Below are 20,701 nucleotides of genomic sequence, written 5' to 3' on the forward strand. Positions count from 1 at the left end.
AAGCATTAGCGACTACAGCAGGAAACACATCCTCTCGATAGTCAACAAGCCTCGGACGACACAAGTTCTTGAGCTTACCGAAACACCAGATGTAACGAGCATTGAAGCTGACCGGCTAAGAATGCTCTCGCAGCCTTGAAGACACAGCTCCTCAAAATCCAGGCCACGATTTTCGAAACGAAGAGTATCATTCTTGACATAGGCACTCGTAGTAACTCCTCGTTATTTCCACGCTGTCCAAGCGATACTCTGCAGGATAAATCCAACAATACCCACAAAGAGAAGCCCCAAAGAAGTCCTGCTCAGTCTGGTCTCCTCCACAACTCTTCGGATCTTGGTGGCTTTATCGGCTGTCCCGAACATGGCAACCTCAGAGCCTCCCATGCCGAACGCATCATAGTCTGTCCACTCTACTGTTGCCAAATTTTTCTGGTAATCAATGGCTGTTCCCGCCCAGTTGTTCGTGATGAGACCGTCGGCTCTTTTCCACCAGCTGTTACAATTCGGGTCAGCGAACGATGTCTGTTGCAGCGCTTTTTGCAGGTCGAGCCAATAGCTGAGAGTCTTCTCTTCCGATGGACACAATGCCAGTCCGCCACCTGTGCGTCTAGCCTGCAGGACCTTATTGACAAGGACTGAGATGTACTTTGTCTGCGCTTCGATAACAAGTATCAAAGAGTTATGGGAGAGGTTTGTGTTTGGCCCATACAGCATGCCAAAATTCGGAAGATCTGGCACCGTCACGCCTTTGTAAGCATAAGTCGCTTTCGCCCAGATGTCCTCCAGCCGCCTGCGGTTGCGCCCAGTGATGCCAATGGGCGACAAGAATGAGAATGTATCAAATCCAGTCGCCAACACGATCAAGTCGAACTTTTCTGCCGAGTCATGGCCTTGGAACTTGATTCCGTCTCGCGTAAATCGTTCGATCTTGTCGGTCTCCAATTTGACATTTTGCCTCAAAAAAGTAGGGTAGTAGTCGTCACTGATCACAGTCCTCTTGCATCCAGGATGGTATCTAGGGGACAATTTAGCCCAAAGGTCAGGACGATTAGGCAGCTGTTCCCTCAAAAGATTGTAGTTCATAGATCTCATCAGATCGGCATAAGCCGAGTCAGCTTGGGTGACTGCGGAGTGAAAAGATTCCCGAAAGTCCATGGCCTCCGCTCGAGCTCGCCAGCGTGCTGGGGGGAGATATGTATGTAGGGTTTGCTGCCAGTGGGGAATCTTCTCATCATGGCGTGGAATAACCCAAGCGGGTGTTCTCTGACAGATGGTAAGCTCAGATGCCAGTCTTGCGATTTCTGGAGCGATCTGTGCAGACGTGGCGCCTGTGACGTGTCAGTCAGAAGAGCAAGGATCAGAGCAATGCGTCTTACCGGTCCCAATGACAGCAATTTTCTTTCCTTTCAAGTCATAGCTCCAGTCCCATCTGGCGGAATGCATGATCTTCCCCTGATAATCGTTGTATCCGGGAGTATCAATTCCTTTGGGATTGTTGAGTTGGCCAGTCCCCGCCACCAAGAAGTCACTGGTGATTTGATAGGTAGGGGTGAACTCGGATTCTTTCCCTTCGCCTACAGTCACTGTTATTTCCCACTTGAGGCATCTATCATTCCAGTTGGCAGCCTCGACAGTTGTGTGGAACCGAGTATACTTATAAAGTCCATATTTTTGAGCGACGCTGGTCAGGTAGTCCTGGTGATCCTCAGTATACAAGCACATACGAGGAGAAAGAACTAACCAGGATCTCTTCCTGGCCCGGATAACGATGAGACCATCGGGGGTTCTGTGCAAATGAGTAGGAGTAAAGCACGCTGAAGACATCACAACAGCAACCAGGATATCTGTTATCTCTCCTGGCTTTCATTAGTATCATCCGTGGTGTGGTTGTTGAGGTACTAACCAAGTTCCCCCGAAACCGCCTCCCTTCTCCAGGAGTATTATGTTCTTGGCCCTCTGGTTGACTAAAAGATCGATTGCCATGCACATTCCAGATATTCCTCCACCAACAATGACTACCTCGGCTTTCGTAAAGTTGCGATTAGCATTGGGGATGTCGCGCCAATTCGCCTCATGCTTTTCGACTTCGCGAGCTTGGTACGAAGGCAGATAACCATATTTAGACGACATATTGAGTCTTGGGAGAAATTGACAGACCCCTGGGAGATATCTTTCCAGTCAACGTGGTATTTATGTTGGGCTGGGCGTCAAAATCAGCTGTCCTACTTGCGCAAACATGTGGTCGAGTTCGCTTTTCGGCGACGATGGTTCTGAGTTGGCTTTTGGTGCTACGCTATGCGGTAGTTCCTCCAGGTAGCTCTTTATGCATCGCTTAGATATCGCCTAGATTCTGGTGTTAGAAACAGAACCACTTCCAGTCGGTGCTGCGGTTTCCTCATGAATACCGTACGATCGTCTGGCCTTGACCAAAAACACCTCACGACAACGAGATGGAGCACTGATCTCATAGGACGGGTCGTAGCCAAGAAGCAGACCAATCGGCAAATTCCAGTAGATCTCGCAACTATTCCCAGGTAAGTAGCTGGCTTGATGCTTGTATATCCGGTCCCCGCGACACTCGTTCATTTCCCACCAGAGAGGGGGGGGACTAGAGTTAGTTAGCGACAAATGGTGAGCGAGTGAGCTAGCGGAATACACAGTCCTCTATGAACTGGTGCTCTGCTGAAACTGACGTTGTGCATTCCCGGCATCACACGGCTGCTGGGCTTGCATTCTAGTCAGTTCCTGGAGGAAACACAGACCGGATAGCTAGCAGAAGAACGGAGGCGAACTGTCTCCTCCGCGTGCTTCGGACTTTCCACAGCAACTGCTAGAGTTTCAGAGCCTCGGCATCGGCATGAAAAAGGAAGACAATGTGATCTGATGGTAGGTTTGGGTGCCTTCTTCCAGAAACGCGCCGACCCCCCGACCATACTTGACATTGGGCAATCCTGTCGGGCTGCCGGGAGTCGCCTTTTCCTTTGCAGTCCTCAGCGCCTTCAACGGCAGGTAGACTGAAGCCGTCTTGATTTCAGCACCCAATGAGGGGTCGTAAGGCCACTTGACGAAGAAAATTTGAATCTTGCCGGTATCCCAGTATTGGTGGTCCTCCCAGATGCGTAGCCTTTGGGATTCTGGAATCTGGCTTGCTTCCGTCGCAACGACACCATCCTCCTCCAGCTCCATGAGTGCCTCCAAGATGGTGCTACCTGTACAGCCTTGAAGATCCCCTTCAGTCCTGTTTGTTTGGGCTAGTAAGTGGACGGCAGCTCTCCGAACAATTGGATCGCGGCATCTTCCAGCAACAAAGGCCAAGGTATCGATCACCCCGGAGTCTATTCCGAACGAAGTTCTTCTAAAAGCTCTAGCGGGGTTGCCGATGGCCTCAGTGTAAAGATCAACAATTTCTGCGAATTTGTCAAGGTGGCGATCATAGCTGCATTCCTCACTCGTCCCCAGAGTATCGAACAGGATCGAGGCGACCAGTGCGGCGGCTCTCAGGAGCTTCTTCGAAGTGACTAAAGCATCATATCGCTCAAGTGCAGTGATCCTTGTATCTTCGAGGGCGGCATTCCAGCTTGCCAGCAAAGCCTGCACCTGTGACCGCTGTTCACTGGGCGCGAACGACGGATCTATATTCTCTTGCGCCCACTCCACAATTTCTTCAAGCTTGTTGCGCGCCTCGAAGAGATTTCCAAAGCAGTAGGGGATTTCTGGCAGCGTCAAGCGATGCTCCACCTTGCTCAGTTTGATGGAGGCACTGAGGGCCAAGGCAGAAGGGATGTCGACGATACTGCAGAACCTCATGCGCAGACGCTCAATAATGGGGCGAAGGAAGTTGTTCAGGACCGTCTTTTCGCTGTCAGAAAGGCTGAGATCACCGGTTCCTAGTCTTTTGTCAATGTCGGTAATCAAGCTATGTCCCGACTTCAGTAGTTGATAGGCGGTGTGGCTGTCCTGGAGATTCTGTAGGCATATAAAGATGACACACGAGATTAGAGTGGCGATATCAGACATTGCGGTTTCATACGCTATTCGAGAAGCCTTGCTGCTCTGGTGGAGAGCCAACTCTTGCAAATTCGAGCGTTCATCTGACTCTCCATCCACCTCGGATGATTCATGAAGTGCGCCGAGGGCGACTACTCCGTGTAGAATGGAGCGGTTCATGTGACACGCCTGAAGGATGAGCTTGTTCCAGAATATTGCGTCTCTCCAACCGGACCACTCGGGCGCGGTTCTCTGGCAGAAGAAAACCAAGCTGCGCAACTCCTGGGGCTCAAGTCCCGGGAAAGTGCTTACAGCCTGCAAGATTCGGGTCGAAGGGGTCACGGGGGACCTGACAGTTGGTGATAAAGACGCCGGGAAGAGCGAACGCGGGTAATCAGGACTTTGAACTTGCACATTTGTATCCAGGCGAAGATCTGGCTGTCCTAGCGGAACTGGTGTCTGTTCAGCGTCAACGTGATCCTTTCCTCTGATTCTCTTAGGATTATTTTCTGCCAAAGGGGTCGACTTAGCAGCTGCGTCATGAGCGGCTTTGGCTCTGAGTTGTCTTTCGTGCTGGACATGTTTTCGAATCTGTCGAGTTTCGGCCTTGGAACTGCGCGACAGAACTGTCGACCCACTGTCCTTGTTAATCCAAAGTAGTGAATCCGGCATGCTTCTTGTAGAAGGGCTTGCTTGCGGAAAGAGACTGGAACGAGCAGATATTGAGGGTTTGGTTCGGAAGTTCAGTGGAAAAGGGCAGGCGAATGGAAAAGCCTGATCAATATCAAGAAGTGGGGGAAGTTGAATCGCTGAGGATCAGCCGCTGCGATAGGATGCTAGACATCATTGGCATTATTGTCATTGTCGTAATGCCACGGCGCCGTCCTTGGGAGTTGTTAGGCCGCCCTTTGAATTGTCAAACGGCTAGCGAACAGGTGGGACAGTAGAATTGTGTGCGAGGAATTCTATCGGGCCTTCGGAGAGGGGATCGACCGTGTTCGACTTGGCGACAAAGGAACCATGGATGAAAGGTGTTTGGATTCAGGTTTGGGACTTTAGGCATCATTCATGCTAAAACTTTGTGCTCGGGGTTGAGTGGTGAATGCGAGGGGAACCAGTCAGAGCTGCGGGACAAGTACGAGTACCGAGTACCAGAGATCGGGACCACAAGCGGAAACTACGGCTCTCTGCAGGTTTGAACGGGGCAGTGACTGGCTGGTCGGCTACAAAGGCAGGCGACCCGCGTGATTTGCTACTCCACCTACTCCTGCTGCTGCTGATCAGGCACAATTTCCTACAAACTCTGACAAATTCACTCTGTTATTGTACTTGGTAGCAGCTGGTGGAATATGGAAAATGCAGTAAACATTACTGGCCTCTGGCAACCTTCGTGAAACCACTGCTTACACCTCCGACTTGATTTCTGCTGCTTCAATTCCCTTCTGCTTTCCTTCACTGCTGTGTGCAGATTCGCCATCGAGAATCTCCGTCCCTCCTGCTGTGTAATGCACATTGATACGAGGCCCTTTGAACCATTTTCGGCCGTTGATCGCGTACCATGACATGGCCAAAAACATCGAGCCCCCATAGATGAGACATGTCCAGTTCATCGTCAGTGGAGTGAGGTCTTTGCCCTTGACCGCAGGGAAGCACAGCGCCGGAACAATCAACAACCACCAACCAAAGGCAACTGCTCCTAAGGGCTTCGAGTATTTCCCGAGGTTCCAAGGGCCTGCGAAATTTGGATTTAGTCATAGCCAAGCGAAGTTTGAGTGCTCCTGACTTACCTGGTTTGAATCTGCCATTATCGAAGAACAACTTCAATGCCACAGGCGTCGTGAATGCCGTATACTGCGCGATGGCACCAATGCTGAACACGGCACCGATGGCGACAGGGCTGGCAAACATCAATAGCCCGAGCAGAGCCGCGACCAACAGAACGCCCCAGGTTGCGTAAACCGGTGTCCTGGTTCTTGGATGGATCTGACTCCACCACCGAGATCCCACGATGGCGCCGTCGCGAGAATAAGCGAATATCACACGAGTCGCTGTGACGGTACAACCAACCCCGACAAAAAACTGAGCAATTATGTTGAGGGAGAACATGGCAAGGCCCGCTTTTTGGCCCAAAACCTGCAGACACAGGCTACCGAACGGCTGCCCATACTGACCCGCCACGACATCGGTTATGTCGGTGACGGTATACACGATGATCAACATGATGGCAAAGCCCAAGACCAGGCCCGATTGAGCGGTCATGGCAATGGCTCGGGGGGAAGCAATGTTTGCATTGCTGCATTCCTCCGACAGGTGGAAGGGTGCATCATACCCGGACAGAGTCCAGATGGTGGTGAGAAATCCCATGATGGTAGACCAGCCAATTGGCCACTCAGTGCCGTTGGGGAAACTGGTCCATACATAGTGACTGTGATTGGTCTTTGGGTGATTGATCGAACCCACTGGGAACCAGATGACAAAAATTAGTATGACAATGAGGTTCCATATCGTCCCAATCTTATTGACCCAGCCGATGAACCAGGTCGACTGCATTGTGATGAGACCATTAATGACCAGGATAGCGAGCAATGTGAGGTATATGTGCCATGTCTCCGGCTCGTAGCCGGGATAAGCGATCATTCCACAGGTGACGAGCATAGAAGCCAGAGCATAGTTGACGGAGCATGGGCCGGTAACGAAGCCGCAGAAATTGGACCATCCAACAAACCAGGACGCTAACGGTCCCCATCCCTCAGGAGCAAGAACGGCGGAAGCGTAGTAAAGACCACCGGCGGTAGGCATGCTTGAACATAATTCGGCCATGGTGTAGGCGGTGGCCTGAATAAAAAGCGCAGCAATGAGCCACCCCCAAATGGCACCGCCCGTTCCCGAATAACCCAAGCTGTAACCAATCGTGGACGCAATCGAAGGCAAAAGGCCTAGGACGGAGAACGACACTGAAAACGATTCCCAGATCGTGAAATCTCTGGTGTTTGGTCAGCATGACAGCTAGCATGAGACGACTGGGGCCAGACACTGACCTCTTGAATTCTTGTTTATATCCCAAAGCACCCAAAGTAACCTCGTCATGACTGGCGCCTTCTTCCAAGACAGCATGGGTGCCACGTTTGGCGAGGACGGATGTTACGCCAACAGCGTTCTCGTCGATGACGGTCACTGAAAGCTTGCGAGGGGCACTCATGTTGAAGAGCAGCTCGAGTTTCGATGAAATGTGGCAACGACCGAGCTTGGGATGAGATTCGCATGGAAAAGGGACATGAGCAGGGCTTTATTACCTTTCCTATCCAAGACTCGTTCGGTTCTGACGATATTTTAGCGAGGCACGCGTGATAAGCTTGCCTTCACCGGGTGAACCAGGTCCTGGGAGCGGCACTCTTTGCGATGACTGGTGGGCATGGGGAAGTCTGCCAGCAGCATGTAGGGTGGTCCGTTTCTCGAACTAGCAGGTGTGTAACGATGCCAGGGCGTCGCGAACGCAGAGACGTCCTGGAGAAGGCCGCTCTGAGGTCAAATCCTGCTGTCGAATGATAAGTGGGCTGCTTGACTGAAGCTTAACAGAGCTCGACTGCCTCTGCCGACCTTATCAGTGGTTTTCTATCGGATTTGACGTCTGGTGGCGTTGCTGTCGCCAATGGCCATCACCCATGATGATGAACGCAGTCGGACTAAGCAAGCCCCTCGATAGACCATGTAGACCCTACCGGAAGTCGTGGACACGAGATCTTGATTTGCTGGAAACGGGGAGAGAAAGATAGACCCTGCAGAGTATTGTTGGCCGGTATTAACAATTACTTGGCACAAGAGCCATGCGAAGACGGCGGAGGAGGGCACCATGGGGGGAGGGCGCCTTATCAGGTCATGGAACGACCAAGTCCGCAATGTCATATCAAACCAATTGACCTCTGGGTTGCTGCTGGTTGCTGCTGAGGTATAGAGATACCAGTTGTGGGATTTCTCCGCCCAACAGCATATCGAGGATGCGGGGAAGATAATGAGTTTCGGAAATAAAAGAACCACAATGTATCCTGTACTCAGCGAGACGTGGCAAAAGTGTCGGATCCTTGGACCTTGACCCGAGTCACTTGACGACTACTGCTTGCTGGGAATGGGACCATGACAAAGACTACTGCGTAGCCTCGTTCACGGATCAGTCGGTTTGAAGGGTCCAACAGCCTCAGCAGTCTGCAGGGCTCAACCATCTGAGACACAGGAGAACGCACATCTGAAACAGGTGGATGTTCATGGAGAAAGGAGAGATTTCCACTCGCGACTATTTCAGCATCACAGAACAGGGCGACGACGGGTCACGACCAGTGACAAGAAATGTTCGGCCGCAAATCCGCGACTGGCGAAGTTTTGGATGTGATCCACGTCGAACGAGACGCGTAAGTCGTGAGGGAGGCCACGCCACGCGGTACAAGTGCTGGATTGGGATGATATGCCTGAAAGACGGCAAACAAGGAGCGTTTTGGAGATCGGAAAAGGCAGAAGAAAATTGTGGGTGGCAGAAAAGATATTTTCAATACCACTCTCTTGTACGAGGTACTTGGTGCGATGTCCATATATTCGAGTAACCACCAAGTAACTCGTACGAAGTACTCGTCCTGGTACATAATATCTACTCGTAGTTAAAGCCACTGCTGACAAGGAGTGGTTGGGTGCTGGCTGAGTTGACCCCGGTGAGTATCGATAACGAGCCACCAAAGCCCCAGCAACGGCCCCTGCGTAGCCTAGTGGCGCCCCTCCGACCCCCCGAAAAGGCTGGCCCAGACCCCAAACGTCCAAGACGTCGCCCTTCTAGCGGACCTCCCCTGCTTTTCCCTGGTGGTCTGCTATGGCTTTTGGAGGGTCTGTTCCAGGGCCGTGATGGGTAGCCCAGGCAGTGGGTCCGTGCCAGCCAACCTTTTTCCTCTGTTGCCAAATCCCCCCAAGCGCTAATACAAGCCACAACTGCGTCAGTGGTTGGTAGATCTTACTTTCCCATGTCACATCTACAACCTGTTCCAAGTTCCCCTTCTCTGTCTTCTTGTCCATGCTTTTCCTGTAAGTTTCTAACGCTTTCACCACCTTACATCTATCGCAGCCTCTGTTCTCCCAGGAACTGTTCCGGACCACTCGACTCGAACGCTCCTGAAGGACGCAATCGAACCCCCAATCCCTCTCAGCCAGTATATCAACAAGATATTCCCCACGACTCTGTCTGCACATTCGAACGCCCGGACCCAACGCTTCCTCCCTCGCGCTGCTAACAGAAGCATTCGAAACCCCCCGAAACGACCTGGACGTTGAAAGACTATATTATTCAAACCGAGCACTTCGAAGTGGCTCTGAAAAAGATCCTCTGCCTACTCACGCAAGCCTCACGACAGGATTCACCAGCGTCCATGGCCTCGACGTCGTAGCGCTATTCTACGTTGGTGGCCCGCGCACGCGGTTGTTCGAACCGCACACATCCATACCATGGAAAATGTACCTCCGCAGGTATGGGCCGTAGCTCACACCCTGATAGCCCGCAATGAGACGACCAATTCAACCGCCGCCGATTCCAATGGCGCAGCAGCAAACCGTCCGCCTGTCTACAAAGCAATCGGACTCAGTCTGGCTGTCGCTTCGGGCTTGTTCATCGGTATCTCATTTGTGATGAAAAAGACCGGACTTCTCAAGGCGAACGCCAAATATAATGAGGAAGCCGGTGAGGGTTACGGCTACCTCAAAAATGTTTGGTGGTGGGGAGGTATGACGCTGATGATCCTGGGCGAAATCTGTAACTTTGTTGCTTATGCGTTCGTCGACGCCATCCTCGTCACCCCTCTGGGGGCGCTAAGTGTTGTGGTCACAACCATTCTTTCTGCCATCTTTCTCAAGGAGCGCCTGAGTTTCGTGGGCAAAGTGGGCTGCTTCAATTGCATCGTCGGCAGCATTGTCATTGTTCTCAACGCCCCCGAGCAAAGCGCTGTCGCCGATATTCAAGAAATGCAGCACTTTGTCATCGCCCCAGGCTTCCTCAGCTATGCTGGTGTCGTGATTGTTGCATGCGTATTCATCGCCTTGTGGGCCGGGCCGCGCTACGGTAAGAAAAGCATGTTGGTCTACCTCAGCATCTGCAGCTTGATCGGTGGCCTTAGTGTCGTAGCGACCCAGGGACTGGGAAGTGCGGTCGTTGCCCAGGTGGGTGGAAAGTCCCAATTCAACCAATGGTTCCTCTACGTTCTACTGGTGTTTGTGATTGCGACGCTTCTAACTGAAATCATCTACCTCAATGCAAGTATGCCTCTTTCCCAGACACTATCCGGTGCTAATACCTTCCAGAAAGCCCTGAACATCTTCAATGCTGCTCTCGTCACTCCGACCTATTATGTCATCTTCACCAGCGCCACAATTATTACTTCCGCCATCCTATTTCGAGGTTTCAAGGGCACAGCCGTGTCCATCACCACCGTGATCATGGGGTTTCTCCAGATATGTGCCGGCGTCGTCCTTCTACAAATGTCCAAATCTGCGAAAGATGTTCCGGATGCCGCGGTCTTCAAGGGTGATCTCAATCAAGTCAGGGAGATTGCGGAGGTGGAGCAGCCAGAGACGGAGCCCAAGGCCGATGCTATTCGCGGCACTGCGGCTCTAATCAGAAGGATCTCCGTCTCGCGGCAAAAAATGGAACAGGAGGAAGCCAGACGGCTCCGGGAAGACAAACTCAAAGACCAACTCGAGCCACTTCGCGAGAACGAAATTGTGGAATGGGATGGACTCCGCCGTCGAAAAACAGTAATTGGCGAACCTGGCGCCGTTGTTCGACGGAAGACCGTTCATCCACCGCTGGGAATGTCACATTTTCCTGATCCAGAGCAAGAAGATGCCGAGCATGATGAAGCTGGATTCTTCGAAACTCTTCGGAATCGTGCTCAGAGCGTGATTCGTCACCCCAGTCCTCGTCACCATGCCACCATGCCGCAAGATTCTCTACGGAGCCCCATACATCCCGTTGCTTTGACGGATATCAAGGTCGTTCCATCCAAAGCCGAGTCACCCATCATACCCTATGGCCCAGGAAGCCTTGAAGATGCCCAAGAACGGATTTATGGACTCCCTCAAGGCCATTTGAAAGAAGGAGCGATCAGCATAGCAGCGCAACCCTCGCCCCGCTCCAAACCCCTACCCGCCAAACCGTCATCCTCCCCTGCACTCAAGCCACCCCACGAAGCAAGGCGCCAATTCTCTTTCACCAACTTCCTTCGACCAAGTTCACGCACTCCTGAGATTGACCCGGTGCTTTCTCGACCAAATCTCTCACATCGGACTAGCAGCCATGAACAAAGACGGGCGATGAAGAATGCATCCGAGGAGGAAAGGTTGGGACTTGTCAAGGGTGATTCTCACGTTGCTTTGCTTAAGCATGAATCGTCTCGCTCGCCTGAGCACCCATCTCAACCCTTTCCTTATGCCCATTCTCCCACCCATTCTCTGTCCAGCTCTGCTTCAAGCGTTGATGATTACTATCCTTATCAACACCCTTCTCCTCCTCAACATTCTCTGTCATATTCTGACGAGGTTGATGGTTGGCAGATGATGAACAGCGTGAGTCGGTCGACCGAGACGATCCGAGCTTCGACACCACCATCCGGGATGGCAAGCACCCGGAGAAGGCCAAGTCCGCCGAGGATATATCAACCCCCACCTTTGCTCACGAGGAGTTCACCTCCGACAGACAGCAACGACGACCGAGCAATTCCAGGGACGATGGTGGGCGGCGGGACGACACAGGCCAGAGCCACACCAGCAGTGTCAGACCATTTCCAGAGTTCATCGATGAGCCCGCCGAGCATTACGATCCGGCATCAAGACAGTGGTTTACCCAGGATAGGTGGAGAAGATCGCCGGACTCAAGTCTCCGAGGACGCAAGAGTGAATAATGCCCACAGCTACGATGCAGTTCGGCTAGACAGCATTGAGGCAGAAGCCACCCGAAGACGATTTGAGGAGCAGAGCAAAAGAGAGAGAGAAGAGCGGCGGTTAAGAGCTGCCGGTCGACGGCAGAGTTGGAAACCTTCTGGTCCTGAAGGAGGCAGTTTCGTCTGAAGTCGGAGCGTTGTTTGAATTACGCAAGTGAGCCTTTTTTCGGTAACAACAACGACATACCCACGATATTTTGGCACAAAGGGAAAACGGACCTTTACGACTGATAGAAATGAGAACCTGACCAGTCTGGCGCAAAGCTAGACCGCGATCTCAAGTTATGTACATGTACGATACGTGACAGTAGGCTGAATATAGTACTTGTCCTACCACCGTGGGTCTACCACACCCCTCAACGAGATCTCCGAAGTAGGCCCTGACAACGACTCTTCATGATTTCCCAAAATGGACTTGAAGCGTCATAGGCTGTGGCGGTGCGCGTTGTTCTCTAGAAATTCTATTGCCTAACAAAGTGCAAACCCAAACCCTGCCGGCTAGCATTAATCCCGAAGGTCCGTAAACTCGGGCAGCTCGGACGAACAACTGTGACAGACGAAATTCACACCACTCATGTTATTGCATTGACAGCCTACCCTATCCCTTCTTATTGTATTTTCTTCTCTTCGGATTGAGAGGCGGCGTTCCTGGCCTGCATTTACATGTCGCAGCGACGTTGGATCACGCAAAATGGCCGAGTCTCCTGCATCCGAAGCATCACAAGAGCCAGAATCGCCCGAAGAGCCGAACGCGGCGCATCCGCCTACAAAAGCACCTGCGGTCAAGGACAAGGAATGTCCATACTGTCACCAGCAATTCACCTCGTCCTCTCTCGGTCGCCATCTTGATCAGTTTATCTCCAAGAAAAAACCAGATGGAGTCCACGATGTGGAGGAAATCCGAAGGCTACGAGGAGGCATCACGCGCCGCACTGCCAGGAGCAGCAAACGGGACAAGGACAAGAATGAGCGTGAAGGTACCCGATCATCACAGGCATCGCCAGGTCCCAGTATAGCTCCACAGCCGGGCACGCTCATCTCGTCCGCCGTCGAACTCAATCGCCTCCCTCCTGGTGGTATGCACGTACGATTGAACAGACTCAATTGGCAGGCCACGGGCGTGATTACAGATCCAACCACCCTCGACTCGCCGGTCACTGCTGCCGCTACCGCCATTGCTCCTCCCCCTACTCCTGCTGTGGTATCCAGCCCTTCTGGAACGAAGCGCAGCTTCTCCGTCTACGCCCAAGACCTCAACCACACTAACAATGCCGAAAATACTCGCGCTCTCGAACTCGCTCTGCGCGAGGTCCTCGACTGTCTCCGCGCAGCCACTAAACATGCCTCTCCCAAGCCTTCCCCCTTCAAATTTGATGTGCAGAGCGAGACGTTTCCCTCACTCTGCTTAAAGGTCCTGCCTGCGCCCGCAACCTTGTTCCAGGCTTCTCCCTTCTCCACACCACAGTCCATTCCGATTAACCCACCTGGCCCCGACCAACTTGCGCCTCTACGTCAAATGCTAACCTCGACAATCGATCACTGGAAATGGCAGACCCTGCGCCTCGCGCAACCCACAACTTCCAATATTGCCGAGGAAGCGGACTTCCTAACACGAAGTGCGACGCAATGGACCGAATCTACCCTCTCACATCTGGAGGCAAGCTTTCAAAATTGGATGGCACATCCAACAGAGATTCGTAACCTGTTGTGGCAGGTGGAGTTGCTGAGGGCCTACAACACCGAGCAGCAGAAAGTACAAGAGATGGAGGAGAAACTTGAGAGATTACAGCAAGAGGCAAATCAGTTACAGCAGCAGGTAGAGTACCTCTCCCGCTGCCAATGGCCACGCGAAATGGCGTTATGGCCGCCCGAGCGCAAAACATTTGGGTCTTCAATGCGCGAAGAACTGCGGTTGATGAGCCTAAACAAGGCACCCGTTGGATCAGCCAGAGCCGACGCACCTGGCGACATGGCATCCATGCCAAGCGAGAATGTCAATACAAGGCAAGGCGACAAATGGGACTTTGACAAGTTGGTCAATAAGTGGAAAGCGCATGTGAAGGAAGACAAAAACCGTCGCATGCCTCAAGCTCTGACATCTGTCGACGGAGCTGGTGGCGCCGGTGGAGGCACACCGGCGGTGAAGGTTGGAGAGCTCAAGAAGACGCAGAGCGAACCAGGCATTGGCATGAACGGCCTGTCTAATGGACAATCACCGACCAGTGCGGATGAACGCCGAAAGAGCGGGAGAAACCCAAAGGCAAATATCAGCATTATTTCAGACCTTTAAAGATGGACAGACCGCAATCCGCCATGGAAAAAATTATATTGTTACTTCAATCTTGCCATATCTACATTCGCTGTCTTCAAATAGTATATCATGACACATCCGTCGAGTGCTGCCCCCAACAAAAAGCGCTCATCGTATCATGCTAGAACGCCATTGTACTTTTTTTAAAACCAAGTATCCCGCTCATCTTCCGAATAGAGCAATCCAGAAACCGACCTTGCGTTCGCCAAAACTTTCTTTGCGAGATCATCATCTTCATCAAGTTGAAAACGTACACGCCTGCGGACGCGCGGGGTTTCCGAGAGCGTTATTCCTCTTCTTCTCCCTCTTCTATCTCCTTCTCCCGTTTCGCAAACAGGCTGACTCGGTTCTGGATCGCGTAGATGGCGTAACCCACAATGGCCAGCACAACGAAGAGGCAGATCACAATGATCGCAATCACGTAGTTTCTTTGCACCATGATGCTGATCGACTAGAGGTTGCGTGGGAGATGGGGGAGGCTGGGGTCGAAAGTGGCCGCCGATTGAGGCTAAGTTGCCGGGTGGTGGAAAGGGTTCGCTCTGGGTGCGTGCGTGTCCCGCAGAGGTGAATGTGCGAAATCGAACAGGAGGCGGGCTGAGTCGAGGTCCACAGAGGAGCGAAGTGCTGTCGGGGAGTTTCCTGATGGGAACCGGTTCGGACTGGTGACTGCGAGGAGAGAGCGGTCGCGGCGACAGAGGAGGTGACGCGATGTTCGGCAAAGAACCCCAACTCAACGCGAAAACAAACGTTTGCGGCGCCGTGGAATCAATCTTGGATAGGTGTGTAGGGGTGTATTGCTGGAGAAAGAATGAAGGATCCTATATCAGGAATGCAATGTCAACCAGCTGTGTAGTGTAGGTGAAGCTTCGGTTTCTTTTGTTCTAGTTGCAATGGGAGGTTGTCAAAGGTTGATGGAATGCTACCAAGAATGTTGAGCACTCCAAGGCCTACATGTAGTTATCCGCAAGCGCGAGGACCAGCCTCGCAGCCCTTCAGGACTCATTATACGATGGCTGGGTATTGCAGATGGGTGGTTGGCTGCTGTTGACATGGCAGGATAGGTGGTCTAGACACCACGAGGCTGGCACTGAGCTAATGCGTTAGCGGATTGGGAATGGCGAGGCTGGCGCTTTAGCCTTGCAGATGTGGATACTACTGTCACGTGATATTTGAGATATCCAATCAATGCCAGAGAAATCCCTTGGCAACCTGGGTATTCACGTGTAGGGTATCTATTTGCGGTAAAGTAAAGTGGAACGTCGTCATCCAAGACAAAGATCAAGGACTTGGGCCTTACACGGCCAATCGTTTAGATTTCTGATTAGCTGAGTCGCCTCAAATTGATAGCGAGGCTGAAGGAAGACTGAGACATGTATGACATGTAGTGGATGAGTAGGCTTCTTTAAACTCCTAGTGGCGTGTCTTCGGAGAGGACCACCCATAGGTTACTCAATTAAGACTCCTGCTTAACCGGTGGAAGCCGTCTCAAAGATTCTAAAATACGATCAGTGATCTTAGTAGAAAGTGCTTCCTCGTAAGTATCAGATGCCTGGGTGCGCAGCCTGTCCCTGCGTCTTCCGGCCTTGTCAACATTCCTAAAGTTGGTGACAACTTGAGAACCTTTAATTCAACCTTCTACATGATCAATGTGTCGAGGACTGCATATCTAACTGTTCCTATGTTGATATGAAAGAACCATCTCCCTTCAAAGACACCAAAGAAATTCAGAATGTAGTCTAATTCTAGGACCACCTTGCATCTATACAGTGTAGTGTACATTATGCAGCCTATCAAAACTTGGACCTTTCAGCAACCCTTTAAGTCGTAGATCCAATGCATCAGAGCGAACCCTGCTGGCCGATCCATATGTTCGAACAGGGATTTCTATTACGAGTGGTACGCTGTCTGGCTGTTCCTAACAAAGTGAGGCAGGTTTCCCGTCATCATCGATCGCTCGTCTCGGGTGTTCTTTTTCTGATGTACCTAAACTTGCGCCCGTACAAGCATATTCTTTGTCTTACAACTAGTGAGAACTTCGTTTTCATTGTCCTGTTCCCCAGGGATCCATCGCGGTCACAACGCTATTCCGAACCTATTTCGGTCTCATTGTTCTGCGTTATGACAAAGAGCGATCTGATGCTGCGGGTGTCCAGATGTCCCTCTAGTAAGTACCATCTTCTACATAACCGTCCAATACAGCAGGATTACGAGACCCGCTCCTCCGTTTTGCAATAAATCCACCGAGTACTCAGTGATTGAGCAGGTGGACACAATGCCTAGTCCCAGACTGGATACGTCCTGTCACAACCTCGAATCGGATAAGGGAGTGCGGTCACCCAGGACGCCAACATATAGACCAGATTCTCCGTCTACCGGCTCAGTGCCACCTTTCGACGCCCCCCGGTACTTTGTCCATCATGACCTTGACGATGACAACCGACAGTCTGTTTCTCTTCTTCTTCCTCCTCCACCACAAAACGAGCCGCTACCATGGGTGTGGATATGCCACCTGTGCCATTCACGATATCCTCTTGGCGTAACACGCCGATGCCTAGTTGATGGACACTACTACTGTTCAGGCCAGACAGATCGGCCCAGTCTGAGGAAAAAGAAAAGGCCTCGGGCGTGTTCCTGTGAGTTCGACTATGCAGCCTGGAAGGCTTGGGGGACATGGCGCCGGGCAGTTCTCAAAACCCTCAAGAGTGAGGTGGTTGCAAGAGGCTGCGAATGCTGTGACTTCCCGAGCCAGTGTCGGTATCCCATCAACTCACACCCTCTAGGGAGTGCAGAATTTAAACTTGTGTTTCCCAATGAGACTATCAGCTGCCCGCTACTGAAGTCGGATCCAAAGCCTTCTGACTCTAAAGCCTCAGGTGGGGAAAGATCGAAGGCTAACGAGAACGTCGACTTCGATCAGATCCTCGAAAACATCTACAGCGACGCAATTTCACGGATACCGGAGCCACAAACACCGGCAGACACCAAACAGAAAAAAAAAAGTCTGTCTAAGGGCAAGAAGAAACGTTCAGGCAAAGCGCCCACCCCTTCGCTGGACGACGAGCTGTCCGAAGAAGAGAGCAGATTGCGGGAACTGATCGGACCGGACTTGTGGGCATGCTTGGAAGACATTGGGCTGGACAACGTCCCAGCCGAGTGAAGCATTGTGCTCCGACTCTGTGTATCACAAGAAGAACCTGTACAAATATTGAATCGAGTTGTCTGTCATCCTTCCTCTCGCTAGCGGTATGTCCTCCATTTATTTCTCAACCAAACCGCCCACATACTCTGCAATTGCCAACATCTTCTCTTCTGTGAACCTGCGCCCGACGATCTGCACACTGACGTGGGCTCCATCGAACAAGTCGGCATCATAAGTTTCGAAAACCTCCTTGTCTTGCTCGTTGATGGGCGTGTATCCATCCGCATACTTGTCAATGTTTTTATCCGCAATGGTCACAGGTACGACAACGCTTGTATAGTCAAGCCCATTGACAAACACACTGTATCCGTAATACTTATATAATGTGGGTCTGGCAGCCGGGTATGGCGCAAGAGGACAAATGAACCCATCCACAGGTCGACCGGTCAATGTCGACTGAGCGGTACTATTCCAATAATCCATGTATTGTTTCTGGTATTTCCGTTTCTCAACATTGTTAGCGGCGATCTGTGAGGCAGTCATTTCCGGCTTCGGTCCGTCACCAAAACTCATCTTGATTTGAGGAGACATAGGCTCGCCAGAAAGTGCAAAGGCATCGTGCACATCCTTTCCGCCATCGTATCCCCATGTCTTGAACGTTATATCTAGTATGGTTTTGTGTGACGGTGGCTTCCACTCGATGATTTGGTGTCCTGCCTTGCTGAGAGCGTCTGCGATCATCGACACCGCTCGAGTGACCGGCGGCTGAGGGTTCACAATGCCGTCCGTTTTCAGTACTCCAAAGCTCAGTCGATTTCCCTGTGAAGTGGATTTGACAATATCATGGATTGCTTGCTCTTGGGCATCACGCCACGGCATGTCGATAGTCAATGGATCGTACAGCCAGGGCTTTTCGGATAGGATAGCTTTTGTGAGCAGTCGAGCGGAACGAGCGGTAGTGGCGAGAGGGCCGACAACGGAGAGAACGGTGTTCTGTCCATCCATGCTGTTTGCCATTCCTTCGTATGGCAGCCTTCCGAATGAGGGACGAATACCATAAAGCCCATTGAACGCCGCAGGAATGCGGATGGAACCCCCAATGTCGGTACCAAATCCAGCTGGCGATCCCCTCAAAGAAATCAGCGCTCCTTCACCCCCAGAGCTTCCACCCGAACAGAGATAGCGATTCTTCGGATTCCAAGTATAGCCAATGATGTTGTTGATGGTCTCCCCACTCATCAGAGTGTGCGGTACGCTGGTCTTGCAGTACAGCACTGCACCGAGAGCTCTGAGCTCTCTCACCATTTCACTTTCATACTGGCCCTTGCGAGGGTCATTGGCGTTGCCTTCAAAAGTCCCGATCCAGCCAACATATCCCATCGTAGTTTCGACGTCCTTAACATGGAACTGATCTTTCAGCGACACAGGTACTCCGTGAAGAGGTCCAACTGTCTTCTTGTTCTTCGCAAAGTACTCATCAAGTGCTTTGGCGGACTCCAGAGCAGCATCAAAGAAGGTCTCGTGCAGGCAATTAACCAGCTGGTGAGCTAGCGAGGCCCTGTGGCAGAATGCTTGTGTGACATCAACCGCAGTCCATGCGCCCGCTGCGACCTTTTCCGCAATGCCGACCGCGTCTGTTTCGGTGATCGTGACTTCCTTCTCATCGAGAAATTGCTGAATGTAGGAGCCAGTCACGTCTTTCTGCTCTTCCGGGCTAGGAATCTTCTGAAGTCGCCATTTCTCTGGAATTGAGTTCAGAATGGCCTCTCTCTTTGCTTTTGCACGGGATTCCCAATCGGCAACCATGATGGCAGACACAAATGAAGCCAGACGGTGTATCTGAATATCTTTGACGAGTAGAGGGTACGACTCTTCGAAAACGTGTCGTCCTGTACCCCTCGCGAGATGGTTTGGCTATTTGAGGGGGTACCTCAAGTGGTTCCTGCTTGGAGACGCACATCTCCACCTCTACCTCCAATTACCGGTGGGAACAAATTGATAATGAGGACAGACTTCTCCTGCCTGTTTGGGCATGATTCCATCACTCCGAGCGGGCGGTTTGCACCATCATCACAAGTCTTTGGCCGTGAATCGGCTGAGCGTCATTCGGTGATTTGACGGACATTGAGATTGATTCGTTTCTTACTCATCCACCCTCGCCATTGCTGGTATAGTTCATCGTGGCCCGTATCTGGCCAGTCTTGCAGCCAGGGAGGACAGGTATCCGGGAGGATCTTCGGCACGCCGTGCCAGGCATATCTGGATTCCCCAGACATGAGAATTGCATCCCCAGACCTTAACCGAATGACTATAGCATCAGCATTATCGTCGCCGCCAACAAGGAAGATACCGTCGCAACCAAAACTGATGCTGATGAGGCCGTTGTCGGATGCCTCACTAACATCTCGGTGCACACTCAAGGTGTCTCCGGGACTGTAGAAATTGACAATTGCGGCCTGGGCGTCAACGGCAGGAAATAGTCTCTTTAGAAGAGCGGCGATATCGTTGGGAAAAGGCGGCGGCTCGCTATCAGGATAAATTTTGTTCGTCCAGTCATACTGACCTCCCAATGTGACCCAGCGCAATTTGGTTCCGAGCATCTGCGCCATGGTCATGGGTCTGTGAGTCGAAGAATCCTTCGGGGAGATAACATTATCGAGACGTGCAGCGAAGAATGAAGATAAAGATGAAGTACCTGCGTTTCGCGGGTAGGTGATATGGTGGTGGTAGTTGAGATTAGTCTTGTGCACGGGATTAGAGAGATCACGATGAAGGAGCCTGTCTAGCAAGGCAACTTGGAGTCGAGGAGGCAAGAGGGAAGGAAACACTTTGAGACCTACCTCAAGTTAGCTTGTGTCGTGACATGGCAAGCAACAGAGCGAGCGCGAACCAGGCAGTCCGTTCACCTCAAAGGCTATTCGTGGTGGTAAAGTAGCGTCTTCAGCCCCCGTGGCTGCGATGTCTATGGCATTATCGAGAAAATCCGTGGTCAAAATCTCCATATCGGGTTGTGCAAGGACTTCAGACTCCGGTAAAGCTGAGACTCTATTGAAATCTGGCTCTCGTGGGTTAATGATGTGCTGATCAGCTTCAACTTCAACAGCAGACCGTTTCCGCCATAATTTGAAAAGCTCTCGCATATGTTCGGGAGGTCTAGCGTGAGCGTCGTACATTGGCGTTGCAGAAGTCCCTGTCGACGCGCAGTCGGCTGTCTGGCCCCGTGTTTGAACAGACGACGAAAAAAAAGGGAAGAGTAAAATTATAGAGATGGATATATATCATGAGGATATCGGAATATCT

The 20,701-nt window shown here is 51.7% G+C and overlaps 8 protein-coding genes across 8 annotated transcripts; 3 read left to right on the forward strand and 5 right to left on the reverse strand.

Moving 5' to 3' along the window:
- Positions 1-222: 222 nt before the first annotated feature.
- On the reverse strand, positions 223-2,130 carry Z517_10090 (uncharacterized protein; the record flags this gene model as incomplete). Its single annotated transcript, XM_013423703.1, has 4 exons — positions 223-1,328; positions 1,377-1,695; positions 1,742-1,856; positions 1,904-2,130. The coding sequence occupies 4 exons, from the start codon at positions 2,128-2,130 to the stop codon at positions 223-225; spliced, it is 1,767 nt and encodes a 588-aa protein (XP_013279157.1).
- Positions 2,131-2,838: 708 nt separating this feature from the next.
- Z517_10091 (uncharacterized protein) lies at positions 2,839-4,659 on the reverse strand (the record flags this gene model as incomplete). Its single annotated transcript, XM_013423704.1, has 1 exon — positions 2,839-4,659. The coding sequence occupies one exon, from the start codon at positions 4,657-4,659 to the stop codon at positions 2,839-2,841; it is 1,821 nt and encodes a 606-aa protein (XP_013279158.1).
- A 731-nt stretch (positions 4,660-5,390) lies between these two features.
- Positions 5,391-7,186, reverse strand: Z517_10092 (uncharacterized protein; the record flags this gene model as incomplete). The annotated part of the gene is made up of 3 exons (XM_013423705.1): positions 5,391-5,719; positions 5,775-6,970; positions 7,026-7,186. The coding sequence occupies 3 exons, from the start codon at positions 7,184-7,186 to the stop codon at positions 5,391-5,393; spliced, it is 1,686 nt and encodes a 561-aa protein (XP_013279159.1).
- A 2,279-nt stretch (positions 7,187-9,465) lies between these two features.
- Z517_10093 (uncharacterized protein) lies at positions 9,466-12,078 on the forward strand (the record flags this gene model as incomplete). Its single annotated transcript, XM_013423706.1, has 1 exon — positions 9,466-12,078. One exon carries the CDS (start codon positions 9,466-9,468, stop codon positions 12,076-12,078), a length of 2,613 nt encoding a protein of 870 aa, XP_013279160.1.
- Positions 12,079-12,642: 564 nt separating this feature from the next.
- Positions 12,643-14,241, forward strand: Z517_10094 (uncharacterized protein; the record flags this gene model as incomplete). Its single annotated transcript, XM_013423707.1, has 1 exon — positions 12,643-14,241. The coding sequence occupies one exon, from the start codon at positions 12,643-12,645 to the stop codon at positions 14,239-14,241; it is 1,599 nt and encodes a 532-aa protein (XP_013279161.1).
- A 2,293-nt stretch (positions 14,242-16,534) lies between these two features.
- Positions 16,535-17,419, forward strand: Z517_10095 (uncharacterized protein; the record flags this gene model as incomplete). Its single annotated transcript, XM_013423708.1, has 1 exon — positions 16,535-17,419. One exon carries the CDS (start codon positions 16,535-16,537, stop codon positions 17,417-17,419), a length of 885 nt encoding a protein of 294 aa, XP_013279162.1.
- Positions 17,420-17,518: 99 nt separating this feature from the next.
- On the reverse strand, positions 17,519-19,207 carry Z517_10096 (uncharacterized protein; the record flags this gene model as incomplete). The annotated part of the gene is made up of 1 exon (XM_013423709.1): positions 17,519-19,207. One exon carries the CDS (start codon positions 19,205-19,207, stop codon positions 17,519-17,521), a length of 1,689 nt encoding a protein of 562 aa, XP_013279163.1.
- A 296-nt stretch (positions 19,208-19,503) lies between these two features.
- On the reverse strand, positions 19,504-20,574 carry Z517_10097 (alkylated DNA repair protein AlkB; the record flags this gene model as incomplete). The annotated part of the gene is made up of 2 exons (XM_013423710.1): positions 19,504-20,237; positions 20,292-20,574. The coding sequence occupies 2 exons, from the start codon at positions 20,572-20,574 to the stop codon at positions 19,504-19,506; spliced, it is 1,017 nt and encodes a 338-aa protein (XP_013279164.1).
- Between the last annotated feature and the right edge of the window lie 127 nt (positions 20,575-20,701).

This window comes from Fonsecaea pedrosoi (assembly GCF_000835455.1).
Source record: "Fonsecaea pedrosoi CBS 271.37 unplaced genomic scaffold supercont1.7, whole genome shotgun sequence".
In the NCBI taxonomy this organism is placed as follows: Eukaryota; Fungi; Ascomycota; class Eurotiomycetes; order Chaetothyriales; family Herpotrichiellaceae; genus Fonsecaea; species Fonsecaea pedrosoi.